The sequence below is a fragment of the Leucoraja erinacea genome, chromosome 5 (genome assembly GCF_028641065.1).
Source record: "Leucoraja erinacea ecotype New England chromosome 5, Leri_hhj_1, whole genome shotgun sequence".
Lineage (NCBI taxonomy): Eukaryota > Metazoa > Chordata > Chondrichthyes > Rajiformes > Rajidae > Leucoraja > Leucoraja erinaceus.
This window is the reverse complement of record NC_073381.1, coordinates 94968594-94988880: the sequence shown is the minus strand read 5'-3', so window position 1 is coordinate 94988880 and position 20287 is coordinate 94968594. Positions and strand designations below refer to the sequence as shown.

Genomic DNA, 20287 nt, shown 5'->3' with positions numbered 1-20287 from the left:
TCATTGCCAGGAGCATTGAATAGAAGAATCAGGAAGTCATGTTGCAGCTCTGGACTACATGACTTTGGTTAGGCCTTAGTTAGAGTATTGTGTCCAGTTCTGATTGCTCCACTACAGGAAAGATGTTGAACATTTTGAGAGAGGGCAGGAGGTTTATCTGAATGCTGCCTCAATTAAAGGGCTTCAGCTACAGGGAGAGGTTGGATGGACTTGGATTTTTTCTCTGGAGCCTCAGAGATTGAGGGGAAACTTGATAGAATATACAAAATAATGAGAGGCATGGATAGGGTACATAGTCAGAACCTTTGCCCCCCCCCCGCCCCCGTGTGGAAATCTACAACATAAGAGGGCATTGTTATAAGATGAGAGGGGTAAAGTTTAATGGAGATGTGTGGGTCATTTTTTTCCCCACAGAGGGTGGGGGGGGGGGGGGACTTGGAATGCATTGCCAGGGGTGGTGGTGGAGGCGGATATAAAGTGGCTTTTAGATAGGCATATGGAATTGCAGGGAATAGAAGGGTATGGATCATGGATTTGGGTGGCACAGAGGTAGAGTTGCTGCCTTACAGCGCCAGAGACCCTGGTTCGATCCTGACTACGGGTGCTGTCTGTACGGAGTTTGTATGTTCTCCCCGTGACCATGTAGGTTTTCTGCAGGATTTTCGGTTTCCTCCCACTCTCCAAAGACGTACAGGCTTGTAAGTAAATTGGCTTGTTATAAATGTAAATTGCCCCGAGTGTGTGTAGAATAGTGCTGGTGTACAGGGATCGCTGGTCGACACAGACTCGGTGGGCCCAAGGGCCTGTTTCCATATTGTATCTCTAAAATACACCAAACTAAAATGGGCAGACAGATAAGATCAGTTTAGCTAAGCATTATGTTCAGCACAAATATTGTGGGCCAAACTACCAAACTACCCTTTCCTGTGCTGTATTGGTCTATGTTCTAATGTATAAGAGCAGGAATATTATGGTAGAACTTTATGAAACGTTGGTTAAGATCCAATTGGTGTATTGTTTGCCGTTCTGGTCACCACTCTCTAGACGACCACGATCGCACTGCAGGGAAGATTCACTTGGATGTGGGCTAGGATGGAGCATGTCAGTTATGAGGAGCAAGAGAGACTGGGGCAGAACTTAATTAAGGTCTACTAAATTATGCGGGGCATGAAAGTCGGAAAGTTTGTGAGACAACATAGATGTCATAAACCAGAGGTCATGGGTTTAGGCTGGGTTGGGAGGAGGAGGAAGGTTAGATGGTTTGCCTCAGGAAGCACAGATGGAGTGAGTGGTGGGACCAGGTACTTGCAATATTTGACTAACTAACAACTCAAATTGCCAAAACACAAAAGGCTACAGACCAAATCCTGGGAAATTGAATTAATCTAAACAGGTAGACACAAAATACTGGAGTAACTCAGCGAGTCAGGCAGCATCTCAGGACAGAAGGAATGGGCAACGTTTCGGGTCGAGACCCTTCTTCAGACTGATATCAGGGGAGAGGGCGGGACAAAGATAGAATGTAGTCGGAGACAGTAAGACAAGTGGGAGAACTAGGAAGGGGGAGGGGATGGAGAGAGAAAGCAAAGGCTATCTGAAGTTGTCTGGACAGGTAATTGATAATTGGCATGAACACAATGGGCTGAAGGAATTATTTCTATACCGTATATATCTTGTGACTATAACCAAAGAGCACACATGCATGATTAAATATGTGGAAAAGTCTGGAATATTCTGCCAGCAAATCACTGCACCGTACAGTATATGCTCTCAGTCTTCTCCAATTTAAAATGCTGCAATCTACATTTGCAATGATTATCATATCTTGGTTATCAAAACTTACAACAGGATCTTGATCAGTTTGACAAAAGGGCTGAGGAATGCTAAGTGGAGTTTGATGCAGATAGGTTTGAGTGTTTTTATTGTACCCTGTAATATAGGCATGTAATATTATTAAACCCTGCATTACTGACTGGGCAATGCCAATCTATCAAACTCTTTTCCACACATTATAACCATATATAACCACATAACAATTACAGCACGGAAACAGGCCATCTCGGCCCTTCTAGTCCGTGCCGAACACTTACTCAGCCCCTAGTCCCATCTATCTGCACTCAGACCATAACCCTCCATTCCTTTCCCGTCCATATACCTATCCAATTTATTTTTAAATGATAAAATCGAACCTGCCTCCACCACTTCACTGGAAGCTCATTCCACACAGCCACCACTCTCTGAGTAAAGAAGTTCCCCCTCATGTTGCCCCTAAACTTTTGTCCCTTAATTCTCAAATCATGTCCTCTTGTTTGAATCTTCCCTACTCTCAATGGAAAAAGCTTATCCACGTCAACTCTGTCTATCCCTCTCATCATTTTAAAGACCTCTATCAAGTCCCCCCTTAACCTTCTGCGCTCCAAAGAATAAAGCCCTAACTTGTTCAAGTTTCTTCTTATGCAACAATGGTTTCTTCTTATGCAACAATTCAATTTATGGTACATTTCTGGCTTTGATGCTGCATTCTATTTTCAACTGATGCACTCACATGTCTGGGACTCGAAAGGTCATTTGACAATGTGATGCATTATTTAAAGCTGTTCAAAATATCATCTGAACAATAAGCCGCTCATGAATGGAAAAATGTTGTCAATGGGTTTAACCCACAGGGCAATGACTTTCATTACATTCCTTGCAAAAAACAATTGACAGAATTAAGGTCAATCAATACCTCAAATAATCATCAGACCAGGCATTTCTAGGAGGGAAAAGCTCATCTTTTCATCTATGGGAGAGACCCATTTTATGTAATCGGAAATGTTTGAAATGATATCTAATTTCCAGGTGCAAATGGAATTTTCAAATTAGCATCCTAAAAATTGTGCAATTCCTGCCCAAGGATTGCAATTAAGACATCAACAATGGGGCATTTTAAACCAGCTTTTAAACTCCTTGGAATATGGCGTCAGATTTCAATATTCTTTGGAAGTGTGAATATTTTCCTCAACCTTTCATCTGGTATAGAAAAATGTATCTGGCAAAGCCTCCTTCATTTTTGGAAAACATCACAGAAAGAACAAAATTAATTGCTGAGACTATCGCAGAGATATCTGCATGATCTTTAACCACGGGGTATGAGCCCGAAGAATGGTGTACATTTAAGAAGGACAAGCTGCAAATAAGCCAGGGAACTACAGGCCACTGAGTCTGATATCAGCAATGGGTATGTTACTGGTAGGGATTCTGAGGGAGGGGATCTTCTAGCATTTGGATGACTGCTTATGGATAGTCAGCATGGGCTCCAGACAACTGGATTCAATTTGGCTTCGTAGAAGAGGTCAGAGGGTAGTAGTGGAGGATTGCTTTTCTGAGTGGAGGCCCATCACCAGAGGTGTGTCAGAGCAATCTGTGCTGGGTTCACTGTTGCTTGCCATATATCTTAAGTATCCCCTAACATCCCAACTTTTATACTCAACATCTTGATCAATGAAGGCAACATCTCTCACTGGTCGGGATTAAACTCTATCAGCCATTTCTCTGCAGGTATTTCAAACTAGTCGATATCCTTCTGAGTCGTTTGGCAACTATCATCACTATCCACAACCCTGCCAATGTTTATGTTGTCTGCAAACTTACTATTCAACTCACCTACATTTTCATTTAAATTGACCCAGCACTGATCTTTGCAGAATGCTGCTGATTTGTACAATGAAATGCATTGAGGTAGACTAGTTAATATAATTTTCTAATCTTGTTTAGGGATAAATATTGGCCAGGGCAGCAGCATTGATGCCACTGCACTTCCTTAACAACAACACTTTGGAGAACAGCCCTGGCTTCCTTTTAAAAACGCACGAGTGAGTGCAGAACACACAGAACTGCATTTTGTGCTGGACTCTAGTGCGGGAATAGAACCTACACTTTCTAATCCAGAGTTGACATTTAGTTGACTAAAATTGTGATCAGTGTTCCTTTTAAAGTTGTCACATGGTGTTTGTTTTCCCTTGCTGCAACTTTGAGAATTGAACATATCTTTGTACAAAATTAACAAAGACTGTTTGTTCGCTATTGACACTGTGGAATTCTCTGCCACAGAAGGTAGTTGAGGCCAGTTCATTGGCTATATTTAAGAGGGAGTTAGATGTGGCCCTTGTGGCTAAAGGGATCAGGAGGTATGGAGAGAAGGCAGGTACAGGATACTGAGTTGGATGATCAGCCATGAACATATTGAATGGCGGTGCAGGCTCGAAGGGCCGAATGGCCTACTCCTGCACCTAATTTCTACATTTCTATGACAGCGCATAAAATTTAAATTATGTATCTAGAAACTTTATTTGTCATATCAATCAGATAATCAGTGAATCTCTGAACTGTTCTCCATCTGTCAGTTGCCGAGTTGTCAAATTTAAATGATATGCTGCTCAGTGTCATTTAACCCATTGTGTACCTGAAGCAGAAAGACTTTTCTGATGCTGAGATAACTCATTGTCGTTGTTAGGTCAGAAGGCCTACGGTATGTGTTGATAGTTAGACTAGAAGTAGTGATGTGTTTTGATAGTTCAACTGATCTTCCATGATCAGACTCTAATCTTCAGGTGGGGTGGTGGTGAGAGCCTCCATGTGGACTGTAGTCCAAGCAGCTTTGGCTGAGAGTGATTCAGATTGCAGTCGCACTACATTTAGGAATGTATTTTGTATTTATACAATACATTGGTTAATTATTTTATAAAGTAAAATCTAATTCAATTTATAACAATCACTTTCAAATCACGATGCCATGTTGGCTGGATTGGACTCCAAGTGATAAAAACATTAAAATGTAAATTATTTATGCTTTTGAAAGAAGGATCTATTGTTCGGTAACATTCTCAGCAGAAACCGATCAGTGAATAGATTTCGCATTCTCATATTTGTGTTTAAATCGGGTTATCGGTACAGTGAAAACAATAATGCCTCTTGTAAGCCTGTCAATTACACAGGATGCTGCCCGTTAACCCACCAGGTACACATCAGTTTTCCATTCCTTGGATTCAGCAGGATATCGACTAGTTTGAAATAGCTGCAGCAAAATGGCCAATAGAGTTTAATCCTGACGAGTCTGAGATGTTGCCTTCAAGGATCAGGTCATTGAGTTTAAAAGTCGTGAGGATCTGCAGCAACTTTATAGAACTACGGTTAGGTGACATTTGGTGGATAGTGTCCAGTTCTGCTCGCCAGGAACAATATGGAGATTTTGGAGAGGGTGCAGAAGAGGTTCACCAGGATCTTGCTTGTATAAGCAAGTTCGGTATTCTGATAAACGCAAGGAATCATGGGATTTGTCAAAGGTCATTCGAGAAAAAACAAAGCGAACGGGGGGTGCCGGAAAGTGGGGTGTCACAGCGGGGGGGGGGGGGGGGGGGGGGAGGGGTCAGATGCGAGTGGGAGATGGCGAGAGACTGGACCGGCGGAGAGACAATGAGAGGTGGGGGAAAGAGAAGGGGGGGTGAAAGACGTGGGTGTTTGTGTGTTTTGCTTATGGATGGTTTAGTTTAACATTCCGCAGGGAGTGCCGGGGTTTGCACGTTGGTTGCAGAGGCGGTCAATGTCCCCCAGTTCCTCCCTCCAGCCGGGGCGGAGGGGGTGGTGGAGGGACTGTCCCAGCGCTGGGGAGGTCTTGCGGAGATGGGGTGTCCGGGACCTGCATATAGCGAGTTCCTCTCTTCCCATCTCTCCCTATCCCTCTCCCCATCTCTCTCCCAGCCGCCTCGCCTTTACCCGAGGACAGGCGTCGCTCTGTAGGGAGGAACTGCAGATGCTAGTTTACACCGAAGGTAGACACAACGTGCTGGAGTAACTCAGCGGGACAGGCAGCATCTTTGGAGAAAAGGAATAGGTGAGGTTTCAGATCGAGACCCTTCTCCAGAGATGTTGCGCTGAGTTACTGCAGCATTTTGTCTGTATCCATGTTGATGACTGGTGCTCAGCTTTCGCCGCACCGAGGGGGGTTAACTGACAGCCACTGGATAAGGTGAGAGGTGCAGCTCATGGTCCCCGGCCCATCGGGGAACGGGTTACTCGGGTGTTGGAGCAGAGTTGAACTAGAGTTAGTGTTTCTTCTCCGTGCTGGCTGTAAGCCCACCTGTCCCCCCAGGATCAAGAAAGCCCACCTGTCCCCCCGGATCCTGACCAACTTTTACCGCTGTACCATAGAGAGTATCCTGACCACCTGCTTCACGGTATGGTACAGCAGCTGCACTGTAGCGGACAGGAAGGCACTACAACGGGTGGTGAAAACCGCGCAGCACATCATCGGTGCCCCGCTCCCTGCCATAGATGCCCTCCACCGAAAACGGTGTCTGAGACGGGCCGGGAAGATCATCAAAGACCCCTCACACCCCAACCATGGACTGTTTGCCCTCCTCCCATCAGGGAGGCGGTACAGGAGCCTCAGGTCACGTACTAGTAGGATGAGGAACAGCTTCTACAAAAATACAATTACACTGCTGAACTCAGAGTCCCGACGATAGATTTCTCTGGTCCCTCCGTCCCCATTGTTTAATTATTCTGTATTTGTTGATTATTCTGTATCTTCTCTCTTTCTATTTTTTAAATTTCTTTATGCACAACTTCTACGGACTGACGCAAAACTGCATTTTGTTGTACTCATACTTGTATTTGTGCGATGACATTAAAGTTGAATTGAAGCCTGGGGCTGCCACTGCTCTGGGCTAGTGTCTCGTCAGTCCAGGGTCACCCCGGATATCTCCAGCCGCCACCAGACAGGGATGGGACACTCGGCAAGGGACAGGGACAGTAGTGAGACTCGGCTCACAAATCTGCCTCCTGGGGTTATGCAGGAGAGGGGTGTGTAGTTCGCCCCTGTATAATAACCCTGTACAACCCAGGAGGGCAGCCCGAGTGAGAATGGAACCCATATATCCAGGCTGAGGGGAACATACCCGTGATTCATTAGATTGTCACTGCTGAGATTTCTGCATGGACCAGTGGTGAATGGAGAACTAGTGTCGCTAACTCTAGTAGCAATTCAACAGCGCTTGCAGCGCCGGAAATCCGGTTCGATCCTGACTACGGATGAAACGCAGATCAGTATACATGCAGCAGCTCAGCTGCCGAGAATGTTTATCTCCAGTGACCTATGATATGGGCATGCGTAGTCGGAATACCGAAATCGCTTATTCGAGAGTATTAACTATAAAGGAGAGGTTGAACAAACTAAGATTGTTTCCTCTGAAGCATTGAAGGCTGAGGGGCGACCTAGAGTCAGAGTGATACAGTGTGGAAACAGGCCCAACTTGCCCAGCTACACGTGTCCCACTTGCCTGTGCTTGCTCCATATCCCTCCAAACCTGTCCTTTCCATGTACCTGTCTGTTTCTTAAACAATGGGATAGTCCCAGCATCAACTACGTCCTCCTGTTCCATACACCCACCACCCTTTTTGTGAAAAAGTTACCCCTCAGATTCCTATTAAATCTTTTCCCCTTCACCATGAACCTATGTCCTCTGGTCCTCGATTCCCCTACAAGAGACTCTGTGTCTACCCGATCTGGTAGCCTAGCAGCCTCTGATTCTTTTCCCATAAATTTCCCCAAAACTACCATAAATTTCCCTCTAATTAACAAAACATTTGTCATAGTTATAATACAATTATTCTTCATTTATCCTCTCAAAACCGTTCAGAATTTTAAAATAATTGTATCAATTGTATAAACTGGAACGAGTCTTTTATCGATGGTGCTATTTTAATATATTGGAAGTCAATTGCTTGGACAATGCACTGTAGGAACAATGTCATGATCTGAGAGAGGGGTGGGGGATTGCAACCTTCATGTGGTCCACCCTGTTTCGACGAATGCAATCAACCTGTCGTGCACTAACAGAAGATCAGAACAAGTGGTCTTACAACTTTAGGCTGTGCACGCCATACGCAAGAAGAAGAAGAAGAGGGTACAGAAAAAAAAGGCACGGTCCAGATGGCTTCCACTTTTCTTGGTAGGGTGCTGCGTGGCAGCAATCTATATGGAGATTTTATTACTGAATAGAACATTTATGGGTGAAGGAATAACCAAATGTAATATTATATAGGTTGTTGTATACATGGGGAGTGGATGGAGAAAGCACATTCCAGAACTATTTCAAATATGACATTTGCTTGAAAAATGGGTGCATTAGATCACTGGGAAAAACAAACTTGGATCAAATATTTAAGTAACAGGATTCCTATATCATAGGATTCAAATATATAAGTAACAGGAATACGATAGTGTGCAGCTTAATGGAAACATGCAGTTAATAAATAATCACATTGACAGTTCACCTCACTGCTACTCCATAAAAAATACAACATAATATCATAATCAAAACAAGCTTACTTAATTTGGTCTCTATCAGTCAGTGGTTCCTGTGGAGAAAAGAGGTGTGACAGTTAGACTCATTCCCAGGTCACTTTATCACAGAGTATTACAGCATTGGTACAGGCCCCTTGACTGACCATGTGCATGACAAACATCAAGTACCCATCAAAATTAATCCCATTTTCCAGCACTTAGCCAACAGTCTTCTACGCCTAGTGCTCATCTTGACACTGAAATGCCATGGAGTTTCTACCTCCACCTCGTTTCAGGCAGTACATTCCAGAATCCTATTCTTGGTGTAAAAAGATTTTTGCTTGTAATCCTTCTAAACTTGTAATCCTTAATTTAAAAGTGGATGGATGCGATTGTGTCGGAGAGAATGCAGAGGAAAGTCACCAAGATGTTTCCTGGATTGGAGGACTTTAGTAATGAGAGTGACGGATAGGCTTGTTTTCCTTGAAGTAAAGAAGAGAGGGGAAACCTGTTGCAAGAATGAAAGATTGAGAAACATAGATACACTAGACAGTTAAAATCTTTTTATCCCCATGGTAGGAGCATTAAGAACAAGGGGAGATAATTTGTTTTTGGTTTTTTAAGGGGTCTGAGGGCAGTTCCTCCCACTCCTCACAGATTCATAGATATCTGTATTACGTTGCCAGAGGTGGTGGTGGAATCAGATATAATTATCTGTTTATGTGGCATTTGGACACATATTTAATGGGCATAGAACAAAAGGATGCAGTCCTAATGTGAATAAATGGGATTAATGTAGATTGGCGTAGATGTGGTGGGACTCAACTCTACGGCTCACTATTCTGACGTCAATTCCACATCTTGCAAGTATCACCTCGCATTCATAGTTTTTTCAGTTGTCTGAAACACATACCAACTAAAAATAAATGTAAATATATTAAGAGTCATGTCTTATCAAGTCAGTTACATTTCAGTGAATGGCGATTTCCAAATGCTTGATCAATTTACATCTATATCTAGGACAGCAATATCCACCTTATTTCTTTTAGGAAATATTTGTTGGACAGTGATGTTGCCAGCAAGGCCAGCATGCATCCTATATCTATACCTTAGCATAGAATCATTTACTTTGACCGCTCATATTAATATTCTTTCCTCGACATCTCTCATTTCCTATGGATACATGCATACTGGAGTAATAGACCTTTGATGCGGCCAGCCTCTTAAATTGCATCCAAACAAATGTCTCATAGATGAAACAAAGTTCATATGTTACTTTTAATTGTTATTCCTAGTTTCAACAAATCAGGACCACATCCAAATATCTCCAGTAATTAAAAGAATCAAACCTACCCAATATCAAAGGATAAAAAAATATTCCGGGATAATTTGGCGGAGATAGACAACTTTTTGATTAGAGCAGGAGTCAAGGGTTTTGGGGAGAAAGCAGGAAAATGGGAATAACTGGCAGAGATCAGGCATGATTCAATGGCGGAGTAGACTTGATGGGCTCAATTGCCTAATTCTAGTCCTATAACTTGTGGACTTATGATATCTAACTCAAAGTAGAGATATAGGAATTCCTTCACCTTTCTCCCCAATTGCCTCTGCATCCAACACGTCATTCCTGACATTTCTGCCACTTTCTAACTGATCCCACCATTGGTCACATCTTCTCATTCCACTACTTTCTGCAGAAACCTGTCCCTTTGCAATTCTTTAGTTCATTCACCCCTTCCATCCAAACCACCCCCTCCTCGGTACTTTTCTCACGACTGCAGGAGATAATCAGTCTGAAGAAGTGTCTTGACCCAAAACGTCTCCCATTCCTTCTCTCCATAGATGCTGCTTCACTCGCTGAGTTACTCCAGCATTTTGTGTCTGCAGGAGATATAACACCTGTCCCTACACCACCTCCCTCGCATCCATCTAAGTACCTCCGCAGCTTTTCCAGGTGAGACACAGGTTCACTTGCACCTCTTCCATCTTATCAATTACATTTGGTGCTCACGGAGTGGCCTCCTTTACATCAGCAAGATCAAGCGTGGACCTGGCGACCATTTCACCGGACAAGGGCAGCACAGTACCGCAGAAGTAGAGTTGCTGCCTTATTGTGCCAGAGACCCAGGTATGATCGTGACTATGGGTGTTGCTATGTATGTGACTATGGCAGAGTTTGTAAATGCTCCCTGTAACTACGCACGTTTTCTCCAGTTTCCTCCCACATTCTATAGACGTGTGGGCTTGTAGGTTAATTGGCTTCTGTAAATTGTCCCCAGTGTGTCAGATAGAACTAGACAGATCACTGGTCAGTACAGACTCAGTGGGCCGAAGGGCCTGTTTCTACACTGTATCTCTAAACTAAACTAAATTAAAGCTTTGCCCGCCAAGGCCTGCTGGATCACCCGGTTACTAACCAGTTGAACTCCCCTTCCCATTACCAAAAACAATCTTTATGTTCTGGGTCTTCTCCATTGGCAGTGAGGCCACAAACTGTTGGAATAGTGCCTTATTGGGTAGTTTACAAGCCAACGATATGAACATTGGATTCCCCAATTTTAGGTAACAGCCCGCCCTCCTTCCTGTCCCTTCCTGTCCCTTCCCCCCTACCCCCCACATCCACCCCAGTATGCATGCATTTTACCCATTATCCTGCCCCACCCTTTAACATGCAGGAATAATGCAGGAATTTTTTTCCCAATGTTGGGCGAGTCCAGAACCAGGGGCCACCGTCTTAGAATAAAGGGGAGGCCATTTAAGACTGAGGTGAGAAAAAACGTTTTCACCCAGAGAGTTGTGAATTTGTGGAATTCCCTGCCACAGAGGGCAATGGAGGCCAAATCACTGGATGGATTTAAGAGAGAGTTAGATAGAGCTCTAGGGGCTAGTGGAGTCAAGGGATATGGGTAGAAGGCAGGCACGGGTTATTGATTGGGGACGATCAGCCATGATCGCAATGAATGGTGGTGCTAGCTCAAAGGGCTGAATGGCCTCCTCCTGCACCTATTTTCTATGTAACACTCCCCCATCCATCCCTTCCACCTATATCCCTCCCTCTGACACCCTTTTGTTTCCCTTTCGTCTCTGTCCACTTGTCTACCAAATAAACCTCCCTCATCTAAATCCAACTATTACTTGCCAGGGTTTGTCCTGCACCCATCTCTTTTCATGTTCCCCCACCCCCCCTCCGGTTCTAGAATCAATCTGAAGGGAACATTCCCTCCACAGATGCTGTCTAACCTGCTGAGGTTCTCAACAATTGGTTAGAACTCACTGATCTTGATAGTTCAAGATCTAATTGATAATGCTCCCTTGTTAAAAAGCTCAAGCAAAGCAAGGATTGAATCAGAGTTCCCTCATCTCAATGGCCTGTGCTCTAACCACAGCCATTGGGACATAAATGTTTTCTTCACTCGCAATTCAACTGAGATTAGCAACACTCAAATTGTTACTTAGCAATATGCCAGACCGCTTCTTAGAATAAGGTCTGTGCAAATCAAAACCTTAAAGTGGTGCTGGTGCTGCTAGGAAGATGTCCCTCATGTATTTTGGCAAACGCACATTGTAACATTTAATCACTGACCATCCATTGCATGCAAATGCTCTCAGAATAAATGCTCAGCAGTTAATCACATCAAATGAGAGAGATGCAACTAAAAGGTACTAGTCACATTTCTTTGCCCTTACCTTGTTTTGCACATTGATAGATGCCATTTGCAGAGTTGCCAAATGCCTATCCTGATCTGAACGTAGAGGTGGGCTTAAATCACCTTGAGATTTCTCAATGTCTTTCTCTCCCTCTCCAGCTGCTAGATCATGACGTTGCATGCACTCTTGACGGATTGCAAATCCATCCTCTTTATTTCCTTTACCCAGCCTGTTGCTCCGTTGCTCTCTCTCTCCACTGGATTCCAGTAATCTTGCTGCACGCTCAGGACATCTTTCTATGCTTCCTCTCCGAAAAGGAGGGCTGTGGTGCTTTTTAATTCTATCTTTCTTTGCCACCCATTGCTTTCCAATTGTTCCTGGACTTGTTGGTCTACCCACATACTGGCAACCTTGCTTGGACTCAACTCCGATTTGCATACCATTCTTTCTTTCTGACACATCTCTGCTTCCACCTGAACCTTTCACAATGCCATCAATATTCACATCTTGCACTTCCCCTTTGACGTCCCTTGGCTCTGGACCCACTTTTTGGTAAGGACCAGAGGAATAGAGGATCATCGAAGGATTTTTAAACTGAGTAACTCCTAACGACTGAAGATTGTGTGGACTCAGCACTCTAAAAGTGATTTCATCCAGAAATTTGGAAAATTTCAGTTTCTCCTCTATGATTTCTGCACCTGGCCTTTGGTGCCTACCTTGCACTAAACTGAACGGTGAAGATAGTTTGCCTTGTATGGAGGCTCTTCTGCCCCTCTGTCCACTTGACATTTCTTGCGAGGAATAATTCAACTGCCCTGTCCTATTCTGGGCTAATGTCTCTACAGATCTGGCCTTGCGCAGACTTTCAACTTTAATGCCTAGCAAATTTGTCGGTTTGAGAATTCCTTTACGAGGCTGTTGATTCTGGGAACTATCCGTCTCCTTCAGAGTCAGAATTTCAGCGGGTTTTTTAAAGGCTGTACTATGCCCCTGACTGCTGGTTTTCGGGGAATGCCTTAAAGTTTCATTATCATTCAAATTCTCCAGCGCCATTGCAGATTTCCTTGAAAACTGAGAAAAGTTTTGTTCCGTGGTTCTCAGGTCACCTTCATCTGACTGCCTGCGTAGCTTTTCATTGCAAAACCCCAGACTATCGCGAGAAGACGCATCTTCTCTTTCACTGCTGGAATCCTGAAACCAGAGGGGAGAAAAATGGGCTTCTGAATTTCCCACACTCTGCAGCCCCTCTAAATCTGTCTCACCAAAGATATCCGAGTAACTGAATCGTCCGTGCTGCAGTACAGGCACATGGGTGTTTTCAGTTACCTGACTCTGCTCAGTAGGTACAGCTGTCCCATCTAGTTCATTCCTAAAAAATGGTGGCTCGCTCCGATTCTCCCGATGCTGAGGTGGCGCCTTCCTGTATGGCTTTCTCGTTGACATGTTCAAGTTCCCTACGCCTTACTCCCAGTGCACAACCTAACAAACCAAAAGCAGACCGGTTATACACATTTAGCCGAGTTTAAGCAGCAGATTATAAATGACAGTGCTCCAAGCAGACTTCATCTATGACCAATGCTCCATGGAGTTGATCTGTTCAACTGACATTCTGGAAATAATCATTATGGTTGCATTAAAGCAAGAAGGGCAGTGAGAAGCGCTGTTGATGCTAATAACTGTTGAAAGAACGTCAATTCATCTGCACTGCCCTAACAGGAAAAAGGAATAGTTAGCCCTCTTAGCTATAAACTGAACATGCAACAAAAGGGAGCATTGATTGGCAACAATGTTTCATTGATCACATTATCTGTAGTTCTAATTTCAGTCTGGAAAAGTGATTAAAAGCATTTCATCTTCTTAAGCTGTCTTGCAGAACTAGAAGTCAGTAAACATTATTCCAGTCACGGTACCACAAGATATTCAGCTAATGGCAACAATGTAAACGTTTTTTGGGCAATGTTATGGCGACATGTAATGGATATTTTGTTTGCATCCGCTATTGGTACAGGTGCACAACCTTTTATCCGAAAGCCTTGGGACCAGACACTTCTCGGATTTCGGGATTTTTCGGTTTTCCGAAAGGAAGGTTTTTAGCGTAGATTTTAACATGTGGCTCAGTGGTAGAGTGCTCGGCTCGTGGCCGCAAGGTCGCGAGTTTGCGCCTCGATCCCGGCAGTTACCCGGTCAAGGCCGGCCTTTAGCCGATTGAACCGATTGCTCCCAATTGGGCCCCGCGCCTAAGGGGGCCCCGCGCTAGAGTAATCAAATCAATTGGAGCAAAGATCTTATAGCGCGCAAGATGGTCCACTCCTGCGAAATACAATGAACTTACGCGTAGTCTGCACCGGAGCGTAACCTCCGTCATTTCAGTAACCTCGACACGACTTCAGTTATGCCTCTCGCAGCGTTGCGGAGGAACAGTTTAGGTGTTTTTAAATGTTTTTTATCACTTCCTTTTTAAACGGCACATGCCTGCCTTGTACTTTTTAAACGGCACATACCGCAGATGCTGATTAAACCGAAGACAGACACAAAAGGCTGGAGTAAATCAGCGGATCAGGCTGCATCTCTGTAGTAGACTGTACTAGGTCTAGGGATTCCTACTCTCCCTTTCCCGGGTCAATATACCCTCCCTTTTTGGTCACAGGATCAAAATGATCGTTGCTTTTGTCCAATTTTCAGAGCTTTCCCCTCGGCCAAACAAACACACACACACAGCATGTTCAGATCACTGTATTTTCGGAAAAAAGGTTGATGCACCTCACGTCCCGGGGCAGCTTATTTACGCACACTATTGGAGCTAGTATAGCTGTTTACTCCGTTCCCGCCGCTGGAAAAGACCTCCCTCCCTTCCCTTCTTCTCCCCTCAGACTCCGCCAAACAAACACACACACACACACACAAAGCATGTCCGGCAGATCCTTCCTCTCTCTTTTCCCTTCTCTCCCCTCCCTTTGCCGAGGGAGGAGGAAGGGTTTTGGCCCGAAGCATTACCTTTTTCTCTAATAGACCTCTTTATAATGGATGTCGGTTATCGCGGACCAAATCTGTTATAGACCGAGTTAGTAGTTTCATGGAATGACCACTAGGTGGGTGGAGTGAATGGCGTTTTTGACACACTTTAGCTTTGTTTCATTTCAAGTTCAAGTGAGTTTATTGTCATGTGTCCCTGATAGGACAATGAAATTCTTGCTTTGCTTTAGCACCCGTAACATAGTAGGCATTTACTACAAAACAGATCAGTGTGTCCATATACCATAATATAAATATATACACACATGAATAAATAAAATGATAAAGTGCAAAAAACAGATAATTGGTTATTAATAATCAAAGTTTTGTCTGAGCCAGGTTTAATAGCCTGATGGCTGTGGGGGAAGTAGCTATTCCTGAACCTGGTTGTTGCAGTCTTCAGGCTCCTGTACCTTCTACCTGAAGGTAGCAGGAAGATGAGTGTGTGGCCAGGATGTTGTGGGTCTTTGCGTGGAAAGAAAGTCTATACCAACCAGTGATCACCCATACACTAGTTCTATCCTACACATTAGGTTTCATCTTTTCTCCCACATTGCAAAGACATTGTGACAACGTGGGTTCCCCCCGGGTGCACTGGCCTTCCCCCTACCTCACAACAACCCCCACAACAACATATGGGGAATTTCATTTACCATGTCAGTCATACAAATAAAAAGTAATAGAACACACAAAACACATATTAACATAAACATCCACCACAGTGACTCCTCCACATTCCTCACTGTGATGGAAGGTAAAAAGAAAGTTCAATCCTCAACTCTCCCGCGCCGGCGATCGTACCCCAGGTCGGGGCTGGTTGAGCCTCTGCGTCGTTGGAGCTCCCGACTCGGCCTCTCCCGAGACTGCGAGATCCTGATGGTAAGTCCGCAGGCCGCGGTTGGAGCAATCCCAGGCAAGGGATCAGCTCCGATGTTAAGTCCACACCAGCGGTGGAGCCCGTCAGTCTGAGGAGGCCCCCAGCTCCATTGATGGTAAGCCAAAAACCTTCCGAGATGCGACCCGAAAATTAATCGCATCTCCCGCACGGTAAGAAACTGAAAAAATGTTCACCCTCTCCCCACATAAAACAAACCGGAGAACATTTACACAAACTTTAACATACACTAAAAATAAAAATAAGACAAAATAACAGACACCATCTCCTCCCGTGTTTTTGTGATCCGTTATAGCGAGGATTTATTGTATTTAGTGCAGCGACTTCACGGTACTGTCCAACTTCTGTTCTCCCAATCTAGAATCTTTCTTCATATAACCACATAGCAATTACAGCACGGAAACAAGCCATCTCGGCCCTTCTAGTCCGTGCCGAACACCTAGTCCCATCTACCTGCACTCAGACCATAACCCTCCATTCCTTTCCCGTCCATATACCTATCCAATTTATTTTTAAATGATAAAATCGAACCTGCCTCCACCACCTCCACTGGAAGCTCATTCCACACAGCTACCACTCCCTGAGTAAAGAAGTTCCCCCTCATGTTACCCCTAAACTTCTGGCCCTTAATTCTCAAATCATGTGCTCTTGTATGAATCTTCCTTACTCTCAATGGAAAAAGCTAATCCACATCAACTCTGTCTATCCCTCTCATAATTTTAAAGATCTCTATCAAGTCCCCCCTTAGCTTTCTGCACTCCAAAGAATAAAGACCTATCTTGTTCAACCTGTCTCTGGAACTTAGGTGCTGAAACCTGTAACTTTGGTGCTAAAATCTAGTAAATCTCCTCTGTAATCTCTCTATTTTGTTGACATCTTTCCTATAATTTGGCGACCAGAATTGTACACGATATTCCAGAATTGGCCTCACCAATGCCTTGTACAATTTTAGAATAGAATAGAATAGAATAGTTTCTTTATTGTCATTGTAACATGAACCATGTACAACGAAATTTAAAATGTCAGCCAGTCAGTGCAGCATTCAAACATTTCTAAAAGCTAACGATACATACAAGGTAAAATATTAAAGATAAACAACTAAATAAATATCACGGACAAAGCACGCATACACACCCAACCCTTTAACATTACATCCCAACTATACTCAATGCTCTGATTTATAAAGGCCAGCACACCAAAAGCCTTCTTTACCACCCTATCTACATGAGATTCCACCTTCAGGGAACTATGCAGTTATTCCTAGATCCCTCTGTTCAACTGCATTCCTCAATTCGCTACTATTTACCATGTACCTATTTTGATTTGTCCTGCCATGAATTGCAAACCTTTTTATTCACCGAGGGAATTTACCTGTTATTCTCATTGGCGATCAAATGAGAATTGGTGACATGCATGAGAAATAGAGATAGAGGAAATTTAATTCAGAAGCTTCACTGGGAGGTCAATGGGCCAACTGGGCCTTTGGTGTCATTATATATGCGGGTAGTTCTGCTACCACGTGACCATTGCGTTCCTAAACAATCTCCTGTCACAGAAAATTGCATTAGACAAACAACTGTGTCAGTAGGATAAAGGGTTCGGGACTGCAGAATTTCAGACTCGCCGTAACAAGTTAATTCCCCCTACTGTTCTGCTACAATGCAATCGTTGCTTTCAGAACAAACCTCGTGATATAGAAAGTTGTGTTAGAAAGACAATTTTGTGAATAGGGAAAAGTGAGTTAGGGATTTTTCGGGCGTAATAAATATTTTTCTCCCATCAGAATTTCAGAAATAAAGATCTTAATAGCTAAATATTTATTTTTGTTATCCATGAGATAGAATTTGAGATTGAATCCATGAGATGGAATTTCCTTCTTTCTAGATAATTTTTATCAGGATTCATATACGAGTGGATACTGCTGGTGAGGATAGTTTATTGGCCAGCTTTAATTGCCTGTGAGAAGGTGGTAGCAAAGCTCCAAACTATTATGTTTATACTATAATATTCCTATTTGATTGGCCAATAACACAAAATTATCACACACCACTGCAGCACCATATATGTTGGATATTCAGTTTGAAGTTTGAAGTACAATTCCTGCTGACGTACTGTCAGATCATGCAATGACGTAAACGTGGCTCGTGGGAATTAGTGAGAGTATGTATTTGTAGAATTTGCAATAAGCATGACATTGAGGCAGGTTTTCTATCCTTATTTCTTCCTGACCCACCAAAATGAACAAACCATGAAATCAAACTTAAAAATAAGTATTTTCATTTATCACACTGCAAGGTTATCAGACAAGCTATATTAACCTACTAAATATATGATCAATTATCTTAATGGTGGAGTGAATATCAAATAAGCTGCATTAAGTGTGAATTTGTCTTCCACATTAGACATCTGTCAAAATTATAGCTCAGAGGTCATGACAATGGCATATTTTATACTTTCCACTTGACAGCTGCCCGCCTAATACACCAGATACCGGTAATTAATTGTGCTGATTGCCAAGTTGATGAAATGCGAGCAGTCTCGTGAGAGTCATTGCAACCAACCCACAAGTCTGTCATGCACATTCCATGGTTAATTAATCACTAATTTGCACAGAACTACTGAATCAACTGAGAACAAGTACTAGAGGCCACAGGATTGTATGGCTACATAGATGAGGAGGATTCACTTTGGTTAAAACACAATATTAAATTAAGCCCAGCAGAATTGCATTTCGTGATTGCACCAGTTTTCTCAGTTTCCAATTTTTGAGTTCAAACATCAATGCCCTGGTATGGCCATAATTCAACGTGCCAAATAAATCTGATTTCAAACATTACATTTTTGCCCAATGGACGTATTGTGAGATGAACGGAACTGTGTTTTGTGCCCTTAATCTAACTGTTGTGACTTCAAATCCCGTGGATGAGCACTTGGAAAATCTATAGGAAAAAGCGCTGAGTGGTAGGATTAGTGCAAACAGCTCTTTTGCAGCCTAATGACTTCCTTTTACACCGCCTGCAAGGAGGAAGGGGTAATAAATATACGGCATTCTCGGTGGTACCCACAGCCTGACAACAACTAACAAAATTATTTCATCGCTGGGACAGCACCGGGTATGGACAGGAAGGATTAATGTTTAGATCAGATACACATGTTTTCCTACACATTTTGGACAATTTAGTAGGCAGCCATCATGAATGTTCGTTATAAAACTTTTAACATTTAATCTCAGCCGATTCCCCAGTGTAATGAAAAAAAAAACGGGCAGAGGGTCGAGAGAAAACAGTGGGAGAAAGGATGGTGGAAGGGGACAAGAAGGAAACAGGTTGGGGTCACAGGAGAAAACAATGGTGGGGGCAGGGGTGGAAGGAGGAAGGAGAAGGAGAGGGAGAGGAAATGGTGGTCAAAATATCCATGACTGATACAAGGTTCAATCTACCCTAGATTTTAATTTGTGAATGATTCTGCAAGCTGTTCAAACAAGCATGCCCAAGCAAGTGTAATGGGCCTGTCCCACTTAGGCGATTCTTCAGGCAACTGCCGGCGACTGTCAAGTAGCAGCAGGTCGCTGAAAAACAGGCGGCTGTCAGTGGAACACACACACAAATACACGCATCGCTTCCTTCACCAGCCTGTTATGCAGCCGGGGGACTGGGCAAGCGGGGTCCTGAAAAACAGGGCTGTCTGAGTGAAATTCACACTGTGCAAAGCCAATGTGATGCAGACACAGACCACGATGAACAGGAAGGTTGGCGCTGTAATTAAGACAGTGAAAGCACAGTGTACAGGAAGGGTCATTTAAGTCTTTTAAGAGGGGGGGGGGGGAGAAGAGGGAGACCGGGGTGGGAGGTGTGGAGACAATTTTTTAGAAGCCAGAGATACACGACTGTGAAGCTCGGCGGACATTGACATTACCGGTCGGTTATCCTTGGTTCTGAAAACTACTGTTTACGGTTATTTTTTCAGAATGAGCCAATGAAATTCACCCGTCAGCATCGGCAATAGCCTACCACAACCTATGACAACCTACGACCTCCTGGCAACCCACTACCACTGCACCTATGTCACGAGATTTCGCGCTACTCTCCATGGGGTAAACATTCTGGTCGTCGCTCATTTTTCGACATGTTGAAAAATTAGCGACGATCAGAATGAAGCCACAACTAGTTACGAGAATGCGGCAACTACTCACCACCATGCAGGCAACACCCCGGCAACCATGTGGCGACCTTGTGGGGACCTCATAGTCTCCTGTAGTTAGCCAAAAAGTTGCGTAAGTGGGACAGGCCCATAAGGTGTTGCACTTTGGGAGGTCAATTGTAAGGGAAAGGTATACATGACTGTTGATAGTACTGATGTACAGTGGGATCTGGGGGTCTAATTCCACAGCTCCCTGAAAGTGGCAA

At 43.7% G+C, this 20287-nt stretch overlaps 1 protein-coding gene across 2 annotated transcripts in view; it reads right to left on the bottom strand.

Moving 5' to 3' along the window:
* Positions 1-13417, bottom strand: part of tjap1 (tight junction associated protein 1 (peripheral)) — a 74596-nt gene extending 61179 nt beyond the window's left edge. Inside the window, exons 1-2 of one of the 2 annotated variants that reach the window (XM_055636305.1) lie at positions 13301-13417; positions 8372-8400 (exon numbers count right to left, since the gene is read on the bottom strand). In XM_055636305.1, the coding sequence (XP_055492280.1) occupies positions 8372-8400; positions 13301-13417 (146 nt within the window). The other variant, XM_055636304.1, reaches the window with a different exon arrangement.
* Positions 13418-20287: the final 6870 nt, after the last annotated feature.